Source organism: Dermacentor albipictus, chromosome 6, assembly GCF_038994185.2.
Source record: "Dermacentor albipictus isolate Rhodes 1998 colony chromosome 6, USDA_Dalb.pri_finalv2, whole genome shotgun sequence".
In the NCBI taxonomy this organism is placed as follows: domain Eukaryota; kingdom Metazoa; phylum Arthropoda; class Arachnida; order Ixodida; family Ixodidae; genus Dermacentor; species Dermacentor albipictus.
In genome coordinates this window covers 110,319,103-110,340,772 of record NC_091826.1, presented here as the reverse complement: position 1 = coordinate 110,340,772, position 21,670 = coordinate 110,319,103, and the positions used below count along the sequence as shown (strand labels likewise).

The 21,670-nt window shown below is 49.6% G+C and overlaps 1 protein-coding gene across 1 annotated transcript in view; it reads left to right on the top strand.

Annotated features, from left to right (window-relative positions):
- LOC139047086 (uncharacterized) overlaps positions 1-19,113 on the top strand; it is an 80,697-nt gene extending 61,584 nt beyond the window's left edge. The window contains exons 9-10 of the mRNA XM_070521043.1: positions 15,533-15,655; positions 18,784-19,113. Coding sequence (XP_070377144.1) covers positions 15,533-15,655; positions 18,784-19,113 — 453 coding nt within the window. The remainder of the gene's footprint in view (positions 1-15,532; positions 15,656-18,783) is intronic.
- The last annotated feature ends 2,557 nt before the right edge of the window (positions 19,114-21,670 follow it).

Sequence of the window (21,670 nt, the reverse complement as noted above, 5' to 3'; positions counted from 1 at the left end):
GAACGCGGTGGTTAGACCGTATATTTTTTACAAAGGCTGCACAGCAAATCATATATATGCAGTTCTTTAGTACAAAAAGCTTGAACCGGGTTTAAAGAGTGCTTGTAGAGCTAGTATTAAAAGTCGAAGTTTCGGCCGAAAGGCGAAGCATTGATTGCGATAGCAAATTAGTGGATGGCTGTATTAAGTAAGGATAGCAGTAGTTTTATCGGCTGTTTGAAGTCGTAGACACAGGCATGCTAACTAAATCGACAAGCATGGTGTCACGCGCGCGCAAGCAAGCATGCGCACATCTCACTCGATGACCGCGGAAGCCGGCTGTCAAAACACTGCAGTGAGAAATCGCGGCAGCAGCAGTGAGCGAATTGCTCTTCGTGCTGCCTCTCGCATGAACGCGCACTAAGCCGCGAAAACACAGCGCACAGCGGACTCTGTTCCCTGCGCAGAAGGGTTTCGAGATAGAGTGGCCCGGGCAACCGCGCAAAGGTCACCCATGGCCACCTGGGCCACCCACCTGCGCCAGCTTGAGCTGGTCGTCGAGGGCCCAGCTGGACAGCAGTGCCTCCCATTGCTCCCTCGTGGTGTTCGTGTCTAGGTGTTCTATGTTTTGTACTGTGCACTCTCACGTAATGTGGTATAGGGTTGGCGTGGCCCCACACCATGGGCATTCGTCCCTGTAGGCTGCGGGGTGTGTCGGATGTAATATGTGTAGGTTCGTGTAAGTGCCTGTCTGGAGCCTACGCCAGGCAGCGGCATCTTCTGTCTTTAGATTTCGATGGGGTGGTGGATATCGCAAGCGACGCCCTCTGTGGAAGTTAACGATGGCTGAATACTCGAGGTCGACAGGGTCCGGGTCTTCTGCAGCCGGCGTTATGAGTGCTCGGTTATGTAGGAATCCTCGAGCTGCTCTGTCGGCCTGCAGGTTGCCCGTGATGCCAGTGTGGCCTGGTATCCACATGATGGTTTGGGTGGTGAAGTCCTCAGGGTCCTGCTTGAGTATTCGGGCTGGGATTTGTGCAGCAGGTCTTCCAATTCTTCCCTGTAGGAAGTTGCGGCAGCCCTGCTGGGAATCCGTGAGGATCGTCAGTGATTGGTTTGTGTGTAGGCCCTCGCGGATGGCTAACGCGATGGCCATCTCTTCGGCTTCCGTGATCGTGCAGGGGCGGGTCGATGCAGCGCAGGTAACGTGGCCTCGGTGGTCGCATGCCACTGCCACTGCGCCATTGTTGTTCGTCCCATACATGGCGGCGTCCGTAAAACGGGCCGTGGTATTGAACCTGAACGCTTTCTCCATGTACTGGGCCCTTGCTCTCCTCCTGCCGGAGTGTAGGTTGGGGTCCATATTGCGTGGTATCGGGGCAACGTGAAACCTGTCCTGAACGTGACGAGTGCTAGATATGGAGCTGTTTCCTGCGCCTACTTCAAGCTCCCCCGGTCCACATCGAATCGAAGCACATTCCAGAGGAGCGCATGAGCCAACAAGTTCACGTGCCAACAAGTTCGTACGCCGCCGGGAGTAGAAGGAGCCCTCGGACAATGGAGCCCAATGGTCCCTTTTATCGCCTTTGAAGAAGACATTTGCTGCCGCTGCCGGGCCGTAGCACCGGGAGCAGGTGGGCCCTCGGACAATGGAGCCCAATCGTTCCTCTTCATCGCCTTTGAAGAAGACATTTGCTACCGCTGCGGGGCCGTAGCACCGGGAGCAGGTGGGCCCTCGGACAGTGGAGCATGAGCAACCCCCCTTCTCCGCCTTGGAAGAAGCGCATTGGAAGTCAGCGAGGCAAGGCCGCAGAGAGCCGCCGGGTGTGACAACGCGATGCGGGCGCCAACCATTGGTTGAAAATGGCGTCATCTGAGCGGACTCTCCCATTGGCCAAACATGACGTGACTTCCAATCCTCGAAGGGTTTAAAAGAAGCATTCTAGAGAGACCAAAGCATTCCCTGATTCACCTCTCTCGAACGTCTTGCCGCGGGCCGCAGCGTCCGAGTTGCTGCCGGCCCGTAATGACATTACGACCGTTACTTGACCCTCACCTCTCTGTATATAATGTAAAATAAACCCTCCCAAGTTTTGTTTTCATCCCGAACTCCGTCCACAACCACTACATCTGGTTGGCAGCGGTGAGATCACCTCCGAATGCATCAGCTGGTGGCAGCGCTACGGATCAACCTTCGTCGAGAGAGATCCTAAGGAACCGGGAAGAGCGAAGAAGAGAGAGCCTTCGCCGAAAGAGGTCCGAAGAAACTGGGAGTAGCGAAGAAGACTGAACCTTCGACCCAGGGAGTCCGGAGGAACCGGGAACAGCGGACGAATGAACCGGATGACAGGGTACTGCAACCGTAAGTGAGCGCGTGGTTTTTTTTCCTTATGATTCGCCAGACTCAAATGTTGTGTGTTCATTTTGATAGTTCTGGGAATCGGGAGTTTGATGCATTGTGTGTTTGCACAAATTAATAAGGAAAACAGTTCTAACCACCTTTCGGGGCAGCTGCCATGGAACTTAGAAGGTTGACGAGGTTAGACTTGTTGTTGGTGTGCGACGATTTGGGAGTTGAGGTGGACGAACGGATGAAAACGCCAGCTATCATAGAGGCGATTAACGATAGTGGCAATGATGGCAAAAGCATTGAGCTTCTTGGGAGGTGATACAGGAGCCACGGGAACGTGAGCGTCGTGAACGTTTGCGAGAGCGTCGTGAACTTAGGAGTGAGCGTAAGCGTGAAGAACGCGAGAATGAACGGAAGCATGAGCTTCAAGAACTTACTCTTAGGTGTGAGCGTCACGAACGTGAGAATGAACGCGAACGTGAGTATCAGGAACGTAAGCTTGAGCATGAGCAAAAGTATGAGAGAGAGAAGGCAGCACTGGTCAAAGAGATACAGCATTGTGATCAGTTATTGGCACAGAGACAACGGCTGTCTGAGAATTCTGTAGGAAGTACAGAGCGAAAGAATGAGGAAGTGTCTAGCAGATTTTCGCCAAAAGCCGACGAGAAGAGTAGTGCCTGTGAGATTGGCTGCCGATTCATAAGTGAAGGGAAAAGGCTAGCTGCTAACGATGCCTTAGTGGCAACAGAGGCCGTTAAAGGCCGCAAGGAGAGCGACGAGGTGCTGTGCCAACAGATGACTGTGGAGACAGCTAGGCCAGCTGCGAACAAATTGGCACAGTTACCGCGCGTGTGCGTCGCTGGTAATGTTAGCGAGGTTGCTAGCGAAGAAAAGGGTACTGCTGACCCGAGGGGCGCGAGCACCCATGTAGAGCCAGATGTGCGTGCAGAAGTGAAGTGCGAGCTGAGCGGTGCAGTTGAGGCTAATTCTCAGGATTGCGAGCTGCGTAGCTCAAGAGAATACAACTGCATTGTTCAGGGATCGGTGCGGCTCTCCGCCAGTCTAGATGGCCTAGATATGGATGATTCAGTTGTTAATCATTCGGACTGTGCGCGTGAGATAGCGATCGATACCGACGGGCTGTGTGCCGATGCACAGCGTGAGCTGGGCAATGTAGTAGAGGGCAGTTCGCAAGAGTGCGAGTTGTCTAACTCGAGTAAAGCCTGCTGCATTGTTCCAGAGTCGGTTGGGCTGTCCGCCAGTCGAGGCAAAGTGAGAGTAGATTTAAATGTAAATCACTCAGACTGTGCGGGTAAGAGACCGATCCGGGCCGACGAAATGTGTACCGGCCAGCACGAGGCACGAGAAGGCGACATGAAAGCGAGTACAAAGAGAAAGCGCCGTAAAAAGAAGCGTGGTAAAGACCGAAAGTCGGTAACTAATCTAGCGCCGCCAAAGATGGCGAGAAACCCGAATGGGCAGGGCGCGAGGAAAAAGGTGCGGTCGTCACGGACGATGTTGACGCACCCAAAACGTTCGAACCACCGGTCAAAGGGGGAGCGCGAAGCATGTTCTGCACGGACGCGGACAAAGGGCACGAGGCAGTTAAACGCCTCGTCGTTCCGTAGTTCTTTTCACAGCTCAGCGTGCAGTTCGAAGAAACGCAAGGTGGCAGGACGAGACCAGGTGGGGAGTAGCGACGCGGTAAGTCGAGGTCATGTTGAAAGCGGGGCGCGAGGACGCAAATTGGCAGGGGACTGTAACGTCTTGAAGGAGCTGATAGCGAGTCAGCCCTTTGGTTGTTTCTCGGCAGTCAAAGTAGCGTTCAAATCGCGCCCACCTCGAGTCCGACTGAAAGTATGAGTCAGTCGAAAACGTTTGGAAAGGGAGGCCAAGAGCGCTTCCGTAGAAGTAGAGTGTGTTGTTTTGAGCATCGGAAAGTTTTCGCGAATTGAGACTGGGATTTATTCCAATGTGTAAGGTTTGAGCTTTGTGTTTTCGTTTGAGAAGCTCCGAGATTTGAAAGATGAGGTTTGTGTAAACATGTAGTCTCGCGAGTGTTGGTTAATGAGTAAATAGGCTTTCTTTTTTTTGTGTGTGTGAGTAACCTGAAGGTCATGGTTATCGTCGAGAGGCCTATCGTAACGCGCGTGTGTGTTAACCTTCTTTCTTTTTAAGTGTTTTTGAATTTTGTAAGGTTAAGCGCGTAGGTTTTCAGTAAGTGCAACATTTGCATTGAGAAGCGTTGTTAGTTCCATTAGCGCGTGTCCTGTGTGGACGGAAGGAAGCAGATTTATGACTGGGTTGCTCGTGTGTGTTGAGGGCAGCCGTATTCTGACTTCTTTAGTGAGCGTGCGTGGGAAGAGTTAGTAGAAGACGCATCATTTTAAGAGTTCTGCGGAGTGTGTAAGTCCCGCGAGTTTAATTGTTCGTTTAAGTCACGTGTCCTGTAGGACTTTCAGGGAAGAAACGTGAGTAAGCGTAAATGAAAACTTTGCCTACAACGCAAGTACGCGATCTGTTTAGTGACCACAAGGCTAGTGGGCTTGTGATTACGTACTTGTGAGGTTGACCAGATTGTTCAGTGGCACCGGCACGTGAGATAAGTACGCCACTGCGGTAGGGTTGGAAACATGCTGTTCGTGTAGTTAGGCCACTTAAGTTATGTTCGGCTGTTTTCATGTGTTGTTTGCATCGTCAACGACACTTTGTTTTGCAACAACAATAGTACTCTGGTCTTGGCGGCATTCGAGGAGAAACGGATGGCTGTTTGGAAGGGTGGTTGGCGCTGTTTTGTCAAAATTGGGGAAATAAAAGATCAGGGTTCATTTTGACTCAGTAATAGCCTGGCGAGTCACGGGTGAAGAGCCTGCGCTTACACGTGGTGCAGCGCTGTGTTGTTTTGTTTGTCTGACTTATGTTCTCCAGGGCCTAGCATCCCGAAGTTCGTCAAACGAGGCTCGACCCCAGTGCCCTGCAGCTTCTTTCAGCGTTCCTCATGACCAGCGAATTGAGTTCACCGGCCATTCAGAACAACCGGGGCGAGGACGAGCTGTTATATATGGAGCTGTTTCCCGCGCCTACTTCAAGCTCCCCCGGACCACATCGAATCGCAGCACAATCCAGAGGAGCGCACGAGCCAACAAGTTCACGTGCCAACAAGTTCGTACGCCGCCGGGAGTAGAAGGAGCCCTCGGACAATGGAGCCCAATCGTCCCTCTTCATCGCCTTTGAAGAAGACATTTGCTACCGCTGCGGTGCCGTAGCACCGCGAGCAGGTGGGCCCTCGGACAATGGAGCCCAATCGTCCCTCTTCATCGCCTTTGAAGAAGACATTTGCTACCGCTGCGGGGCCGTAGCATCGGGAGCAGGTGGGCCCTCGGACAGTGGAGCATGATCAACCCCCCTTCTCCACCTTGGAAGAAGCCCATTGGAAGTCAGCGAGGCAAGACCGCAGAGAGCCGCCGGATGTGACAACGTGATACGGGCGCCAACCATTGGTTGAAAATGGCGTCATCTGAGCGGACTCTCCCATTGGCCAAACATGACGCGACTTCCAGTCCTCGAAGGGTTTAAAAGAAGCGTTCCGGAGAGACCAAAGCATTCCCTGATTCCCTGATTCACCTCTCTCGAACGTCTTGCCGCGGGCCGCAGCGTCCGAGTTGCTGCCGGCCCGTAATGACTGTACGACTGTTACTTGACTCTCACCTCTCTGTATATAATGTAAAATAAACTCTCCCAAGTTTTGTTTTCATCCCGAAGTCCGTCCACAACAACTACACGAGGTATTAGGCAGGGTTCTTGGGTTCGTGTTGTTATTGCTTGGAACCCCAAGGTTTGTAGGACCAGCCGGCCCGTGTGAGTCCGCGCAAGTCTCTGTTGTTGCGAGACGTAATGGGCTTCTGTCAGTTCGCTGAGAGTGTTGTGCAACCCTAGCGCCAATAATTTTTCAGTCGATGTACTCATCGGCAGGCGGAGAGCGGTCTTGAACGCCATTCTCAAAAGTGTGTCGGCCTGCTTCGTCTCGGACTGTGTGAGGTGGTAGTAAGGCAGGCTGTATGTGATTCTGCTCACCACCAGACTACTGACCAGTCGGAGGGTGTCCCTTTCCTTCATTCCTCTGTTCTTGGACGTTACGCGGGAGATCATGCGTGATATCGCTTTGACACTGGTTTTGAGGAGTGTAAGGGTGTGTGTAGCGCGCTGGTTAGACTGCAACCACATGCCCAGCACCCTCAGCAACGGCTTCTCTGGGATGAGGCCCCCATTGAGGCGTACCTCGAGTCTTCGTGTTGGGTCTGTGAGGACTGCGTGGTTACCCCGGCCTCGCCAGACTCGTAGGAGCTCAGATTTTTCGGGCGAGCATTGTAGTCCCCGTTGGCTGACGTATTCTTGGATTATATTTGCTGCTGTTTGCAGGCGTTCTTTTTCAGCGAGGGACCCTGTTGTGGTCCAGAGTGTTATATCGTCTGCGTAGATTGCGTGCCGAAGACCTGCTCCGTCCTGCAGTTTGCTTGCGAGGCCGATCATGGCGACGTTGAACAGCGTGGGAGAGATGACAGCACCTTGTGGTGTTCCCTTGTTGGGAGGGTGGTACACTGGAGTCTGGATCTCTCCCATCTTCAGCTCCGCCGTGCGGTCGCTCAGGAAGCTCTGAACATACTTGTACGTTCGCACGCCGCAGCTGGTGTTGGCCAGCCCTTCTAGGATTCCTTGGTGGCTGACGTTGTCGAAAGCCCCTTTGATGTCGATTGCTAGGAGGACGTGTTCGCCGCAGCGGGAAACGTTGCTGAGGACTTCTTCCTTGATTTGGAGTAGCACATCTTGTGTGGACAGGCCTGCGCGGAAACCGAACATGGTGTCCGGCAGGTGTTTGTTATCTTACAAGTGTCTCTGTAGTCTCGTGTTTATAATTTTTTCGTACACCTTGCCAAGGCAGGACGTGAGCGATATGGGTCTGAGGTTTTCAATTGCCAATTTCTTGCCCGGTTTGGGGATCATGATTATTCGTGCGTGTTTCCACATCGCCGGTACCGTACCTTGTTCCCATTGTTTGTTGAGAAAGGCGGTGAGCGCGGAGATAGACTTAACGCTCAGGTTTCTGATCATCGAATTTGTGATCTCGTCCATGCCCGCCGCTGTGTTACGCGTGGTGGCTGCGATGACCGCTCTCATTTCATTTTCGGTGATAGGTTCGCCCATTAGCGGGTTGGGTTGTCCTGTGTAGGGTGTTCTACATGGTTGTGTGGGAGTGGGATCTCCATAGCACTTGGTCTTGATGGCATCGATCAGGTCTTGTTGGCTGCCTGGGTAGGTGTGTAGTAAACGTTCCAGAGCCCTGTGTCCTTCTCCTTTGGTTTTGGTGGGAACCAGGATGGCTTTGAGGATGTGCCACGTCTTGGCCGTGTCCAGCGTGCCACAGAAGGAGTCACAGAATCTACACTAAATCGCGGAAGCGAGTTGCATGGCATATTCCTGTGCTTCCGCTGTTATTTGTGCTATGCGCGTCTTCAGTTTCCTGTTATATTTCTGTTTTTTCCAGCGGCGGGTAAGGCCCCGTTTCGCATCCCACAGGTGTAGTAAGTGGGGATCCACCTCTGGGGTCTCTTCCGTTCTGGCGATTTCCTTTGTGTGGCGTTGTTTATGTTGAAGGAGGTTGTCGCACCAATCTTCCAGATTCGTGATTGTGTCGGCGTCCTGTTCTTGGGCTTCCCTGATTTTTCGCCAGTCAGTGAGTTTAGCTGTTCCGATCTGCCTGCGTAGGCGTCTAGTCTGTAGTGTTATGTTTAATATGAAGTGATCGATCCCTAGGTTTTCGAGTGTGTTGAGCCATTCGGCTCGCGTGGTTTGAGTGATGAAGGCGAGGTCGGGAGTGGTGTCGCGTCTGACGCGTTTCCCTTCCCTCGTCGGTATGTTCGGGTCTGTGATGAGTGTGAGATGACACTGTTCAATTAGTGTTTGTAGCTGGAGACCCTTCCAATCCTGCCTCTGGTACCCCCACAGGGTGTTCTTAGCGTTAAAGTCGCCCATGATTACCAGGGGACTGTCTTTAGCGAGGCAGAGGGTGTCCCCTAAGAGTTTTCCTATGTTTGCCCGCCTTTGGCTAGGGGGGCAATAAATGTTGAGTACGAAGGCGCTCTGTTTCTGGTTGCCTTTGTATATTATTTCGAGAAGTACATGTAGTACGTCCACGTCGTCTATGGGTTTGTGTTGTATGGTTGTGATGTTTCTGTCTACTAGTGTGGCTACCTTCCACTTGTCGTCTTGACTTGTGTGGTATTCTTCGTAGCCATGTAGTGTTGGTCGGGTACCGGGTTCTTGTAGGGCTATGATCCCTGGTGGTTTTGAGGAATGAGCGATCAATTGTGCCAGCAGCCCGTTCTTCCTGCGGTACCCACGACAGTTCCATTGCCAAATTTCTAAGTTTTCTTTGACTTGCCTGTATGGTCTAGGCATTGTTGGACGTTGTGGTCGGTGATGTTACGGTTTGGTTTGGTGCTGCTACAGGTGTGGCCTTGAAAAGGTTCGGTCGTAGTGTCTTTCGTAGTTTTGTGGAGTGAAGCTGGTTCTTGAACTTGCTGTCTACAGTGGCTTCCATATGTTTTATTGCTGCATCTGTCCGTTGTCCGTTCTTCCTGCGGTACCCACGACAGTTCCATTGCCAAATTTCTAAGTTTTCTTTGACTTGCCTGTATGGTCTAGGCATTGTTGGACGTTGTGGTCGGTGATGTTACGGTTTGGTTTGGTGCTGCTACAGGTGTGGCCTTGAAAAGGTTCGGTCGTAGTGTCTTTCGTAGTTTTGTGGAGTGAAGCTGGTTCTTGAACTTGCTGTCTACAGTGGCTTCCATATGTTTTATTGCTGCATCTGTCCGTTGTATTGCACTCTGTGTTATTTGTTCCAACTGGGCGCGTGTAGCGTCCATAAAGGCTTGCATCTGGATGCGGATAGCATCGACATGGGTTTGTAGGTCAATGATATCGTTGTGTGGAGTCGCCTATTGTGGTATTTGTGTGAGCTGTGTCACTTGTTGTTTGAGTTGTCTGTTTTCTTGTGTGAGTGTCTGTATCTGTGCGCGCATGGTGGCGAGTTCCTGTTCCAATTTCACCGATGGTGGCGTCTGTGGTTTTTTTATACGAGGAGGAGGCTACTGCTGCCCAGCTTACCTCGTGTTCTTTTGTGGTAGTCCTCTTGACTGAGGCTTCCTTGGCCTTTCGGTGGTGTTGCTGGGGCCCCTTGTCTTTGAGTACCGCGATGGCTGCTGCTGCCTGCGGTCCCTGCTTGGGTGTCGACCGAGATCGCCGTCTGGGCGACCGAAAGTGAGACCCTCGGCGAGAGCAGGAGCGGGACCTGGACCTCGGGTTGGAACCGGACCGGGATCCGTAGATGCTCGGAGACTCCGAGTAGTCGAAGTCGGAGCCTTCCCGCTCGGAGCTGAACCATCGCGGGCGAAGGTCAGCCGCCTTGGTCGAGTGAGTGACCGGGCGGGGCTGTCGTTGGGTTTTGGGTGTGGTGGTGGAGGCAGGTTTCCATCTGGGTGGAATGCGTTTGAGCTTGTTGTTGCACTCTGTTGCGGCGGTGAGATGGGCCCCTCCGCACAGGGCGCACTTCGGAACACAAGTGTGACCTGCGTCAGGGTTAATGTAGTTGCAAACTTTGCACGCACGAACTGTTGGGTTAGGGCAGGCGGCTGGTCGGTGTCCGGTGATTCTACAGATGGAGCAGAACTGCCTTGTCGGCTGGTAGTCTCGGCAGGGCATCTCCCCTACATAGTAGTACACAAATCTAGGCACCTGTGGTCCCTCGAAGTGGAGTAGGGCTGTGTGGGATTTTCCGAGCATACGGGCCCGCACGATGCGGACCCCATGTGTGCGGACCCGAAGATTCGCCATAAGCTCTTCTTCGCCGGTGTCTGCGTCGATGCCGTATACGACACCTTTAAGCAGGCCCTCGGGTGTTGATAGATACACCTTCACGGGGTGTGATCGTCCGTGAAAGGTGAGGCTTATAATTTGCATGAGGGTGGCCGCCGTGGCCTCGTGAGGTGTGCTCACGATGATGATGTTCGAGCCGTGTCGCAGGCGGCTGATGAAGTCGTCCCCCTTGCAGGTCGGCGCACCTCCGGTGGCTTGGACGATCGCCTTGGCCACTTCGTGGGTCTGTAGTTTTCGAACGATGAGGCCCGGGGCAGGGCGTATAATGATTTTCATGTCAGTGCGCGGGAGTGGAGGCGCGCGTCGGCGAGGCCTGCTCCTTGCAGCCGCGTCTTCAGAAATAGGTGTTCCGGCCCCGCGCTCTTCGCAGGTAGCTTGCGACGTAGCTTTCGCGGCGGCGGCTGGCACCTGGGTTCGAGCAAGCCCTAACGGTGTGGTTTTCGATGGCGTGGTTTGCCCGACTGCATCTTGCTCACCAGGGGATTGTTGTTTTTGCAGGCGTCGTTTCCGATGAAGGGAAACGACCATTTGCCACTTGGATTCTTGATTGTGGAGCTGCTCCGAGAGGACGGGAGACGGCCCGGGCAAGGCCTCGTCAGGCAGGGGTCTCGGGTGACTCTCGGATACAACTTCCATGGTTTCGGTGTCGGTGGGTTTGTGGGCAATGGTGCCTGGGTTCCCCGCGATCGTACCGTTCCGGGCTGGGTCGTTCCCACAGCTCACCGTAGACACGGTGGCTGCTTGCGGGTCTCCAAGCTCCCACGCGCCAGCGTTCGGCGTCAGGGCTAACCCTACCGTCGGCGTGGCCGAACGAATAGGGCTCTGGTTGGTCTTAAAAGTGCGGCTCACCGAAGTTCGGTTCCGTTGAGTCCCCTTGATGTTGCTTCGGCCAATGTCATGCAGCCACTCCTTCCTACGCAAACCGTTACGCTTTCGTTGTGCTATCATAATAACGGCATAACCATCTTCAGGTTTCTTGCTGCAGTTATATGCGCAACATCCCGGCATAGCGCTAGCACATAGACCAGAAACACTGCGCACAACGTTCGATACGCCGAGCTAAAGCACCGAGCCAGCCGTGCTCAAGAGGAAAATGGCGCGAACGAAAAAGAAAAACACAAGCAAAACTCAAGATCCGCGCGCTTCTAAGGGCAACGGCGGGGAGACCAATCGCCGCGCAGAAAAACGGGGGCAAACCTGGTTGCCGCGGGGGGGACACGCAAGGGGCGAGGAGGAGGCGAGGAGGTCGCGCGGCGGCGGCAGAGTTCAAAGAGTGGCTGTACTTTCAAATTATCAAGGGACTTTAGGCGAGCCTAGCTCTATAAGAATATAATTACTATCGAATGGGTAAATCATCATTATTGCCTCGTTGAGAGCGGGAAGGGAGTGCTCTGTGACAGTATCACGTGCCTGGATCTGTACATTAAACGGCCAACTCAAAACTGCCTGAATACGACACTGATGTTATCAATGGACGTATGTTAAAAGCTTTTTGAGAGTATAATCCTTTGTGGGTCTGTACTGAAAAGATATAAGTTCAAGGGTGTGTACTGTAGTGCAGTGCAATATTGGGACTGTTAGGGCGAATTTCCGAAATTAAGCTTCAGTAATTCGTGGAGGCCCAGCCCACGTTTCAGCATTCAACAATGCGCCCCAACAAATCTCTAAAATGTGGAACTAGAACATTCTGTAGTTCGAATACGCTATGACTTCTCAAATACTTCGCGGCGATGCGAGTTTAAATGCAGTGTTACATAGCTTTTTGTGAAAGTAATTATAGCTGTCATTAACGTAATTAACTGTATGTAAGTAAGTAAGCGTAACCGTAACCGTTAAGTAACCGTAAGTAATTAACTGTATCGCCGCTGAATATTTCAGAGAGCCAGTGCGTAAAGCGCTGGCTCTCTTGATGTGACTAGTTATCGTGCTGTTTCTAGATGTGATGCAGATATTTAAAATATATGTCACATCAGAAAGGAACACCGAAAGAGGGCAGCGGGTGAGTGGCATGTGAGACCTTAGGCGAAAAATAAAAGGGGAGGAAATACAACGTTCCAAGCATTCACAAAATTTAAAAGGAATTCATTAAATATGGAGATTTCTTTGTGTTTTACAATACCTGCTTGAAAGTTCATAGGGCGAAACGGCTGGAACTACTTTGTGAATTTACAAAATACTATGAAAATGTGCGCTATTGACCCCCTTCGCGGCGACCCCGTGGCCGCTGCCACGTTTGATCACGTGGTTACGCGTCCATTTCTTGCGCCAACTGCCTCTGTTGCCTCCGCGTTTAGAATGGGTGTGTATGACGCAGATGTGGCCTAGCAAACTGCTTGTTTCAGGAGATATCATAGACGGTGACTGGATGGACGACACGGAGCTTTGGCCACAGCTTCAGAGAACATGCAAAATTTGGACGCTGATCAAAATATATGCCCAAACAGCGCGAGCAGCGTATATGGTGCTTGTTTTAAAAGCGACCCTAAATATGTATTCCGAGCTATCCAAACTTTTCACTTATAAATTGAAACAGCATGTTTTGCTCTTCGTTCTTTATTTGGCGAATATTTTGAAGCAGTATGCTTGTCACATTTCTGGCGCAGTACATTTCCTTGTTGCGGTCGCTATCTGATTATTTCGGCCTAAACGCTCGGGGGAGTGCTCAGTTCTGATATACAGCGTGTTTCAGCGAACACTTTCAAAAATCTTTAAAGGTTGCCTGTGGCAGATATCCCAATTCTGGTTCATGAGCTGGTCTACTTGAAACGGCGTACAATACTTGCACAAAAAATAGAGATGCAAAATCGACTAATTTATAAAAAATCACTAATTAAGTTTTAACTAATAACATTATGGCTCATATTGCAATTTACAAATTCTAGCCATGGAGTTCGCAAGGGGGATCCACTTGGAACGAATTTTCAAGATTACACCAGTTTTGAGATACAACATCCCGAACTTTGCGGAGAAATGCATTGGCGTCGCAGTTAATTTGTTAACAAAACGTCGGTTCATGCACCGAAGCACATAACTAACTGGAACGCCAATGCATTTCTCCGCAAAGTTCGCGAATTTATATCTCGAAACTGGTGTCGTCCGGAGAATTTGTTCCAACTGCATCCGCCTTGCGCAGTCCACTGCTATATATAGAATTTGTAAGTTGTAATATGGGCCATACGATAATTATTTATAAAGATAATTAGTGCATTCTTGTTAATTAGTCGGTATTGCATTTCAATTTTTTGTGCAAGTAATGTCCGCCGCATCGAGTAGACCTGCTAAAAAACTAGAATCGAGCTATTTGCCACAGGCAACCTCTAAAAAAATTTGAGTGTTGGCTGAAACACCCTGTATTTGTTCTTGCCGCGCACAAGGCTTGAAACATAGCCGTTTTGTACATTTTAGTACCTCGTGGCAAGGATGTATTATCGCTAGTAACTCGCTTGCTCTTGTGGACCATCACGAAACATTCAGCTTCTACCATTCGTGCGCTATTGGTGTAGTCCATCGTTTGTCGTGCGCATATAGGGCGCGTATATTTATGTGTGCGTCCATTCACTTACTGACACGTTGGCGACAAAGTGTGCGTAAGATTCCGTGCACGCTGGGGCAGACGTGCATAGATACTGTGCGCGAAACGTACTATGACAGAAAGTGGCGCTACTCCCTTTGTCATTGTTTAAGGAGCGGAACTCAGTCTTGCCGACGTTGTGGGGCTGAAGCACTTTCTTCAAAGGTTAGGGACACTAGAGCTGTGCACGGGCCGCAAACGCTTCCCTTCTTAGCTTTTTTACTGGGAGGCGCCTGCAAGCGGCGGCGTTTCCAAAGCGTCGGTACTTGGTAGAACCGAAAACGCATTCCCAGCCTCCGCTACCCTTCGTTTGCCTTTTGTTGGCGTTTGTACTTTTCTCCCGCCCTGTAGATTCCATTTTTGATGAATAAATACATTGCACTTCCTGCTGTATCTACATGCGAGACGACAAGCCTACTTTCCCATAAGGTACGCAGTCGAGATCGGGGAGCCCGACCGGTGCGTCCGAGACATAGAAAGCCTGGCCCGAGCCCGGCCCAAGCCCGAGTAAGAGAATCTCCAAATGGCCCGAGCCCGGCCCAAGCCCGAGTAAGAGAATCTCCAAATGGCCCGAGCCCGGCCCGCGCGCCGGGTGCGGGCTTTCGGGCCGGCCCGAGCTCGTGCGCAGCTCTAAGGGATACAACGCTCGCGGATGGGCACATTTCTGTATCCTCGAAGAATGCTGTGCATCTCGAAGTGCCGGTAACACGTACGGACAGTTGCCGCAATGGTCCGCGATCTTGGCTACACAGATTCACTCCAATCCTTAATATGCTTGTCACTATTTTTGGAGCCAACTACTGCACACATCTTCAATCCACGGGATTCAATCCGGCATGATTGGAGCACAGTGCATCAGCGAAAACTCAGTTGCATTTCCGACAGCTGATCACACAGAACCAAGGTGGAAGCGGTAATGGTTTCGTATTCGTGCGCTCTCGCTGAGGCGACGTGCGACGCGCCGCCAAAAGCGCCATCTGATTTCTCTAGAACAAACTACTCCGTGAAAGGGGTCAATAACTCATGTAAGACAATTTGGTCTTTGCGTATGACATCACATAAGAAACATGTGTCCAAACGCTATTGTTGGGTATACATAGTTTACTAAATATCATATAGTGGTTCGACGCCACTTAGGCGATAGAAGCACCTGAACATCTCGCCATGCGGATGCCTCTTGTATTTTTTTAAAAGGAAGATGGAAGCATAGGAGCATGGTCCCGGTATTTAGGCCAGCTGCTTGACGAGCAAAGTGCTAGGCGGTGTCTGACATAACTGCCCCTGAGCTACGTGGGCGCAGCACTCAAGTCGCCCCATTAGGATGATCTCGTTTCCTTAACAATGTCCAGTTCAATAATTAGTAACGCGGCACTCATTAAAAAATGTGCATTGGTATGTAATTTTCGACGAAACAATTCCCCACCGTCTACATATGACAATTTCACTTGATGGAAAGGCTAACTGAAGCCTTCAGTTGTTCACTTGGTGCACTGCATAAGAAGTCTATCGAAGCATGGCTTTGAAAACTGGTTTACATAACTTGCTTTTTAAATCCCGTGCATACTACATTTTTCGGTGTAGCTAGATGATATTGGTTGAAATCCCATCGAAAGAATAAGTTGAGAGCTTAAGCATAGGCTCAAGGTTGCATGATCAGGTTTGTCATGCGCCACTTTTATAACCGCCAAAATTGACCGCAGGTGTGCAAAGATTGGAAGTACGGGCATGTCCAGAAGAACGAACTGTTCAAGTGCAGGTACAACGTTGACGACAAGAAGTTCATGACCTTTGTCTACGACGTGCCCGAGACACTACGGTACAAGGTAATTAGCATCTTCAGCACAAATGAGTCGAGCCAATGAATTCGTTTTCTCCAAGGTCGTTTTAATCCTGAAGCCACTAGAGACCGTTGCGAATGGCCAGTGTTGAGCTGACATAGCTAACATCAGCGAAATCTACAGGAGAATAAAGAAACCCTCGCTGAGACATAAAAAAAATTATGGGGTTTTACGTGCCAAAACCACTTTATGATTATGAGGCACGCCGTAGTGGGAGACTCCGGAAATTTGGTCCTCCTGGGACTCTTTGACGTGCACCTAAATCTAAGTAAACGGGTGTTTTCGCATTTCGCCCCCATCGGAATGCGCCCCCGTGGCCGGGATTCGATCCCACGATCTCGTGCTTAGCAGTCCAACACCATAGCCACTTAGCATCCACGTCGGGTGTCGCTCAGACATCGCTTAACATTGGCCTGAATAAACGAAACAAGTCATGTGAATAGCGAAATCCGAATTGCATCTTTCAAAAAAAGTTAACAGCCGCTTGATGTAGACTATGTGTTCTTTCAGCCGGCACAAATTCCCTAAATTCATAAAAGACCGATGGTATGTGCTCTACGTATCACAGTTTAACCAGGATTTACCAAAATCAAATTTTTATGAATTTCTTGATTTTACGAAAACACGGGGAATGTGGGAGATGGAAATTCAAGACGATGAGCAAAACGTGGACAAGGTGAAAGCAGAAGCCAACGTTTCGACAAGTGGACTTGTCTTCATATGTCGCCTTGGCAACATACGTTGCCTTGGCAACATACGTCGCCTTGGCAACATACGTCGCCTTGAAGAAGACAAGTCCACTTGTCGAAACATTGGCTCCTGCTTTCACCTTGTTCTCGTTTTGCTCATCGTCTTGATTTTACGAAGAAATTCAAATTCCCCAAACTTATTCCATTAGGTGTAATGAAACTACCAATTCCATCTTTTGGTGGAATATTGACCATGCCTCTCGATATTACGAAGCCACACCAAAGAAAAAAAGCGGAAAAGGAAACTAAAAAATGCCACGCAGCAAAAGACACGCTCTTTGGGATCGCGCGGGGGAATTCGCGAATACAAGGCTTGCGCTGACTGACTGCCACGCTATCCCGCCAGGCGTGGACTTCGTCGTCTACGTAAGCAATGACGACAGACATGAATGCAACAGAAAATTGGGATAGCTTGAGACGCTTCTTGCCGACGCAGAGCAAGCGTGAGAAAGAGCGTAGGTTAGGGCGTGTTGGTATTCCAACACCTATTGGTGAGAAGGTGACGACACGAACGCACACGTAGGTCGCGTGCCGACAGCTAGCGAGGTCACGGACGCCATCGACCTCCTCCTAGCAATTTGCCGAGGCTGAAGAAACAAGAAAACAGACTCGTCGCTTTGGCGACCCACGTGAGCGGCGTGGCACTCTCATTGAAAAACCGTAGGCAAGTAAAGATAACCGATTTTTTTTTCACGACAAATAAATTGGCCGTCTAACCGTGTAGTTTTCGTATCTTTCGATTTTACCAAATTCTCGAGTTTACGGACTTTCCATCACTCCCCGTCGACTACGCAAAATCTGGGCGCGACTGTATATAACTTGTCCCGCTAGACATGTTTTTCTTAGTACCAGCAGGAAGATATTCATTAGCGTTACGTCTCTAATCTTGTACCGCTATCGTTACATTCCTTTCAAGTTTCGTTGTTACTTTCCGATAACAATTCCACCTACATGGGGCTAGGATAAGGAAAAAAAAGGTCATACACGGGACTTGAATGACCGTTAGATATGCATACATGGCAGCGGGTCCCGAGCCTACAAGGCTGTACAGTGTGCTTTTCTATGGCAGAAAAAAAAAAACAAAACAAATTCACGAGTTGCTACATATACATGAAACAACAGCAGGTTCCTCACTTTAAGAGCAGAATATTATAAAATAAAACAGAAAATTAGAAAGAAGATATGCTGGCACATCAAATTACTCAACCTCTCCAAACGTGAGGTTAGTAATAACGGAGAATGTGTTGTCTGTGTCCACACGTGTTTTAAATTTTATTTACAAGCAAACTAAGTACGTCCCATCACTTTCTTTTACTTCAATTCTATGAAAACAACTATATCAACTGTCTATGAATTTGCTGCCTTACTTGCTAAATAAAGTATTCCTTATATGTCCATAGCTTATCAGAAGTGTACGTGGAAAGAAAATAATTCGTAATGCATTGGTACACTATCCCAGGTACATCTGAAGCTGCTGCGTTGGGGCGCTTCCCTACACGGAATCTAATTTATTGGGTATTGAGAGAGTGGAAGGTCATATGAGATAAAGCATTGCCGAAACGAAGTCGTCATTGATTAATCACTGCGCTTTGTCTTCCTTGCCTCAACTCCGTTATGCGTATGCCTGAAGTCTTTTTTCAGTACGTACTGCGTGCGTGTATTTTGCAAATCTGTGTTGCTGTTGAATATTAATTTATTGACTACACGACGCTGGCTGCGCCGTTGCCCTGTTCGAAGATATTTGCGCACCCGGTTAACGATGTGGGTCCGTTTTTACAAAAAAGCTCCTGCGCTACACTCTTAGACAAATTTTTTGTCCCTTTTTAGACCCTTTTTTGTCACACAACAATAATCATCTGCCTTTCTTGCGTTTCCTTTCTTGAAAACGTACGTTTCCGTCGAAAATGCTTTCTCGTGCTGATAACGTGCATGCCGTTTGTGAGTTGGAAGTACCGGGCTCACAGCGTTAAGGAAAGTAAATGCGGACAAGACAGACGACGATTATCGTTGTGTGGCAAGATACGAGCCAAAGGGTGCAATTTTGTTTAAGAGTGTAGATTTGTCAGTAAAAGCACGTAGGAACCAATCCTGATGTTGTACGTGCGTATTATTTGCGAAGGCAGCAGCCGGCCATTAGAAAATGATACTTATGAACTAAAAGCCTTGTTAATTTGTCCCTTGGTTTCTTTATGCCTTCATTCAAGTTCTGGCTCGTTTCTAAATTTTACATGTTTCCATTAATCTTCAGTTAGACAGCGATTATCAGACAATTTACTCATAAGCGCCTGTCAATATGCATATGTACCTTGCTATTGTTATGTCAAGTCTTATGTGTTTTTACTTCCTTCTGTTTTATTTCGAAAGCTCTGCCTTAGCCGGAAGAACGCAACCACACTGAAGTACGGACTCACGGCGGTGGGACTTGAGTTTTCGGATTACTATGGCCACTGTGGAAATGGGAAAGTTTCCATTGCTGACCACAGTGAAGAGGACACGCGAGTTCTTCAAGCAAAAGTACAAGTCTCCGGACGCCTACCAGGACTGTCTGTCAGCGTAGCGTGCTGCTGTTATTGGCACCGGAATACAAGATGTGTTACACGAGTCTGTTACGTTTCTGATGTTAAGAGTAAGATAAACTTCTTAGTCGCTGCTATTTCTGCATTTTTCGCGAATTGCTGGGTGGGAAGATATTAGTGTGGCCGATTCCATAGTGTCTCCCACTAAAATTACTAGAGGGAACTCTGGCGCTGCAGTCGTTGTCCTACCATGGGAATGATGGGAAGTACATGGATTAGTCTGATCTTCCTGCTTGTGGATTGAGACGTTCTTGTGGCTTTGTATATTAGCTATATAAATATTATTGTCGTATATTTCAGCGCAACCTATATATAGACCATTTCATCGGGCGAGGAGGATAGGGCGCGCGGAGAGCCTTGCCTCCTCTTTGGCTTGGGCGATCCGGCGTGGCACTCCTTGAAAGTATTGCTGTCGCGTGCTGCGGAACGATTTCGAGATGTTTTAGATCTTACTTTGTGAAATTTACGCCATGTTCGTTCATATAAGAACGTCAAGGAAGCCTTTCAGTGCATCAGTAACTATACTGTAAGCAGAAATACGCCGCAGTGTACGCGCATTATCAGTCGCGGTGCGTGCATGTGTTGTTTACTATTTTGCTTATATCGATTACAATTCAACAATGAAAACCGGCGTCTCTGTATTACCAGCATTAAATGGTAAATCAGCTCACGGTCTGATCGCTTGGCGTAGATAGCAAAACATAAAACATAAGAGCGCATGCTGGAGCACGGCCATCCTAAGGCAACCACGAAACATCTGAGCGGCAGGCGCTATCAAATATATGTGATACACCGGCGTCGTTCTTGCGCATTTAAAGTCTAGTAGGCTTCAAATAACCACATGTCTACGCTAGCCTTCCTGCATCAGGCCGACGGCTCTGCTCAACACAGCGATCACTGCGGTTGATGAACCAGCACGATACATATGTAAGCTGTGCGCTTCGGCATTGTCTTTTTGGCCTGCATACAGCCATAACATATGAGAGGGATCCCATAAAAAGAATGCGATGCCAACATTTCCGTAATACGTGTGAGTGTGTCGTAGAGAACGGAACGAACACAACCGAAAAAAAAATTGATTATCATCCTCTTTCTCGAAGAAGCAAGAGAAAACTGGCTAAGGCCGCGATAGGACCTCGCATACTCACTCCGCACAACGTTTATAAACATGTAACCGCTGATGCCGTATGCTTGGACCATGCGGTATATAGAACAAAGATATATGTAATCCAGCACCTACCACTGCTTAGGACGCTCGCGCAATTCGTAAACAGTCCCTTTGCTGGGGAAGCTTAATTCAGACTGTAGGGTATGTTGCTATTACTTGCCAAAAATATTTTATTCAGGGGTGGAAACCACATCCATCCAACCAAGTAGTCACGCAATGTAACCTGCAGCGAACAGTTTGAACGCATGTCGTAGTATAACATCACAGCTCATATTGCATCAGAACGGTACCGGCGCTGTTCAGATCGTCGCGTATGTTTCATGGCTCATAAACCGCAGCTTAGAAATAGAGGATAATACTGCAATATGGTCACATTAGTGATTGGAACATTCAGAAATACACAATTGATCTCCGAGGCTGATTGTAGGCTCAAGTATGCGCGCACACATCGCGCTGCGTGTTCCGTTCACCTCAACGGCAACATAAATTTATGCCGTGATGCCTTAAACCACTTCAGCACGCCTCACACAAACGTTTACCACGTAGAAGACGCACGTCATACTAAACAGACCGCACGACCACGAAGACAAACGCCAGAACCTACCGCCGAGCGTATACCTGCCATGCAAAAGACCGCCATAGAGACCGCTTTCACCCAAGCCAGTATGGCGCTGCTCATAGGCGGCGCCACTGCGTTCACAATATGGCGGCGCCTACAAAAAAACAGTCTATATTCTTGGAAGTGCAGAAGACGCCGGGAACGCGTACAATTGCTATTAATTGCAATGATTGAGCTTGTCCAGGTGGCCAAATCGAAACGCGCCAAGCGTCTCAAGGCACTGGCATGCCGACGATAAATTCATAAGGGCGTTTCATTCGTTTCATTCGTTTTCATTCGTTCGTTTGTCGAGTACCTGTGTTTCGGATGTGCAGTCTTTTCCCGCGAATGCTGAAAGCAAAAGTATGGCCTTCGAGATTTGCGTTTGCTACTCCGAGGGCGTTGTCAGTGACGCGTTTATCTGGACACCAACAATCATTCCCATAGTTTGGTTGCTCCACTGTGGCATTTGCTCTTCCGGGTACGTGCCTTCGACCACCGCCCACGAGAGTTTATCGGTCCCCTCCGAGCATATTGGATGGCAGTCGCTGTGCTACGGCGACCATGGTAGCACAGCTCTGCGCAGCACTTCGGGCGATGTGACGTGTTCAAGAATGGCTGAGTGACAAAGGCCGTGTCTTTTTTACGAATTCATGGAATTCATCTTCAAGGACTGTCGCGGTCCTTCAGCGCACCAGTACTGCACGTCACCCGCCGGCTCAAGGGGACGACTAAGCCCTCACACTTCCGGCGACATGTGTTAGATCGATAAATTTTATTTATAGGGAAGACAGGTCGACCTTCGCAAGTGCGCTTTATTCTGCTCCTCAGCACTGGCGAAGAGGAATGGAGAGTGAAAGTGCTGGGATGGATGATGGCGATGAAAGAAGTGGCGAGTGCTTATGTACG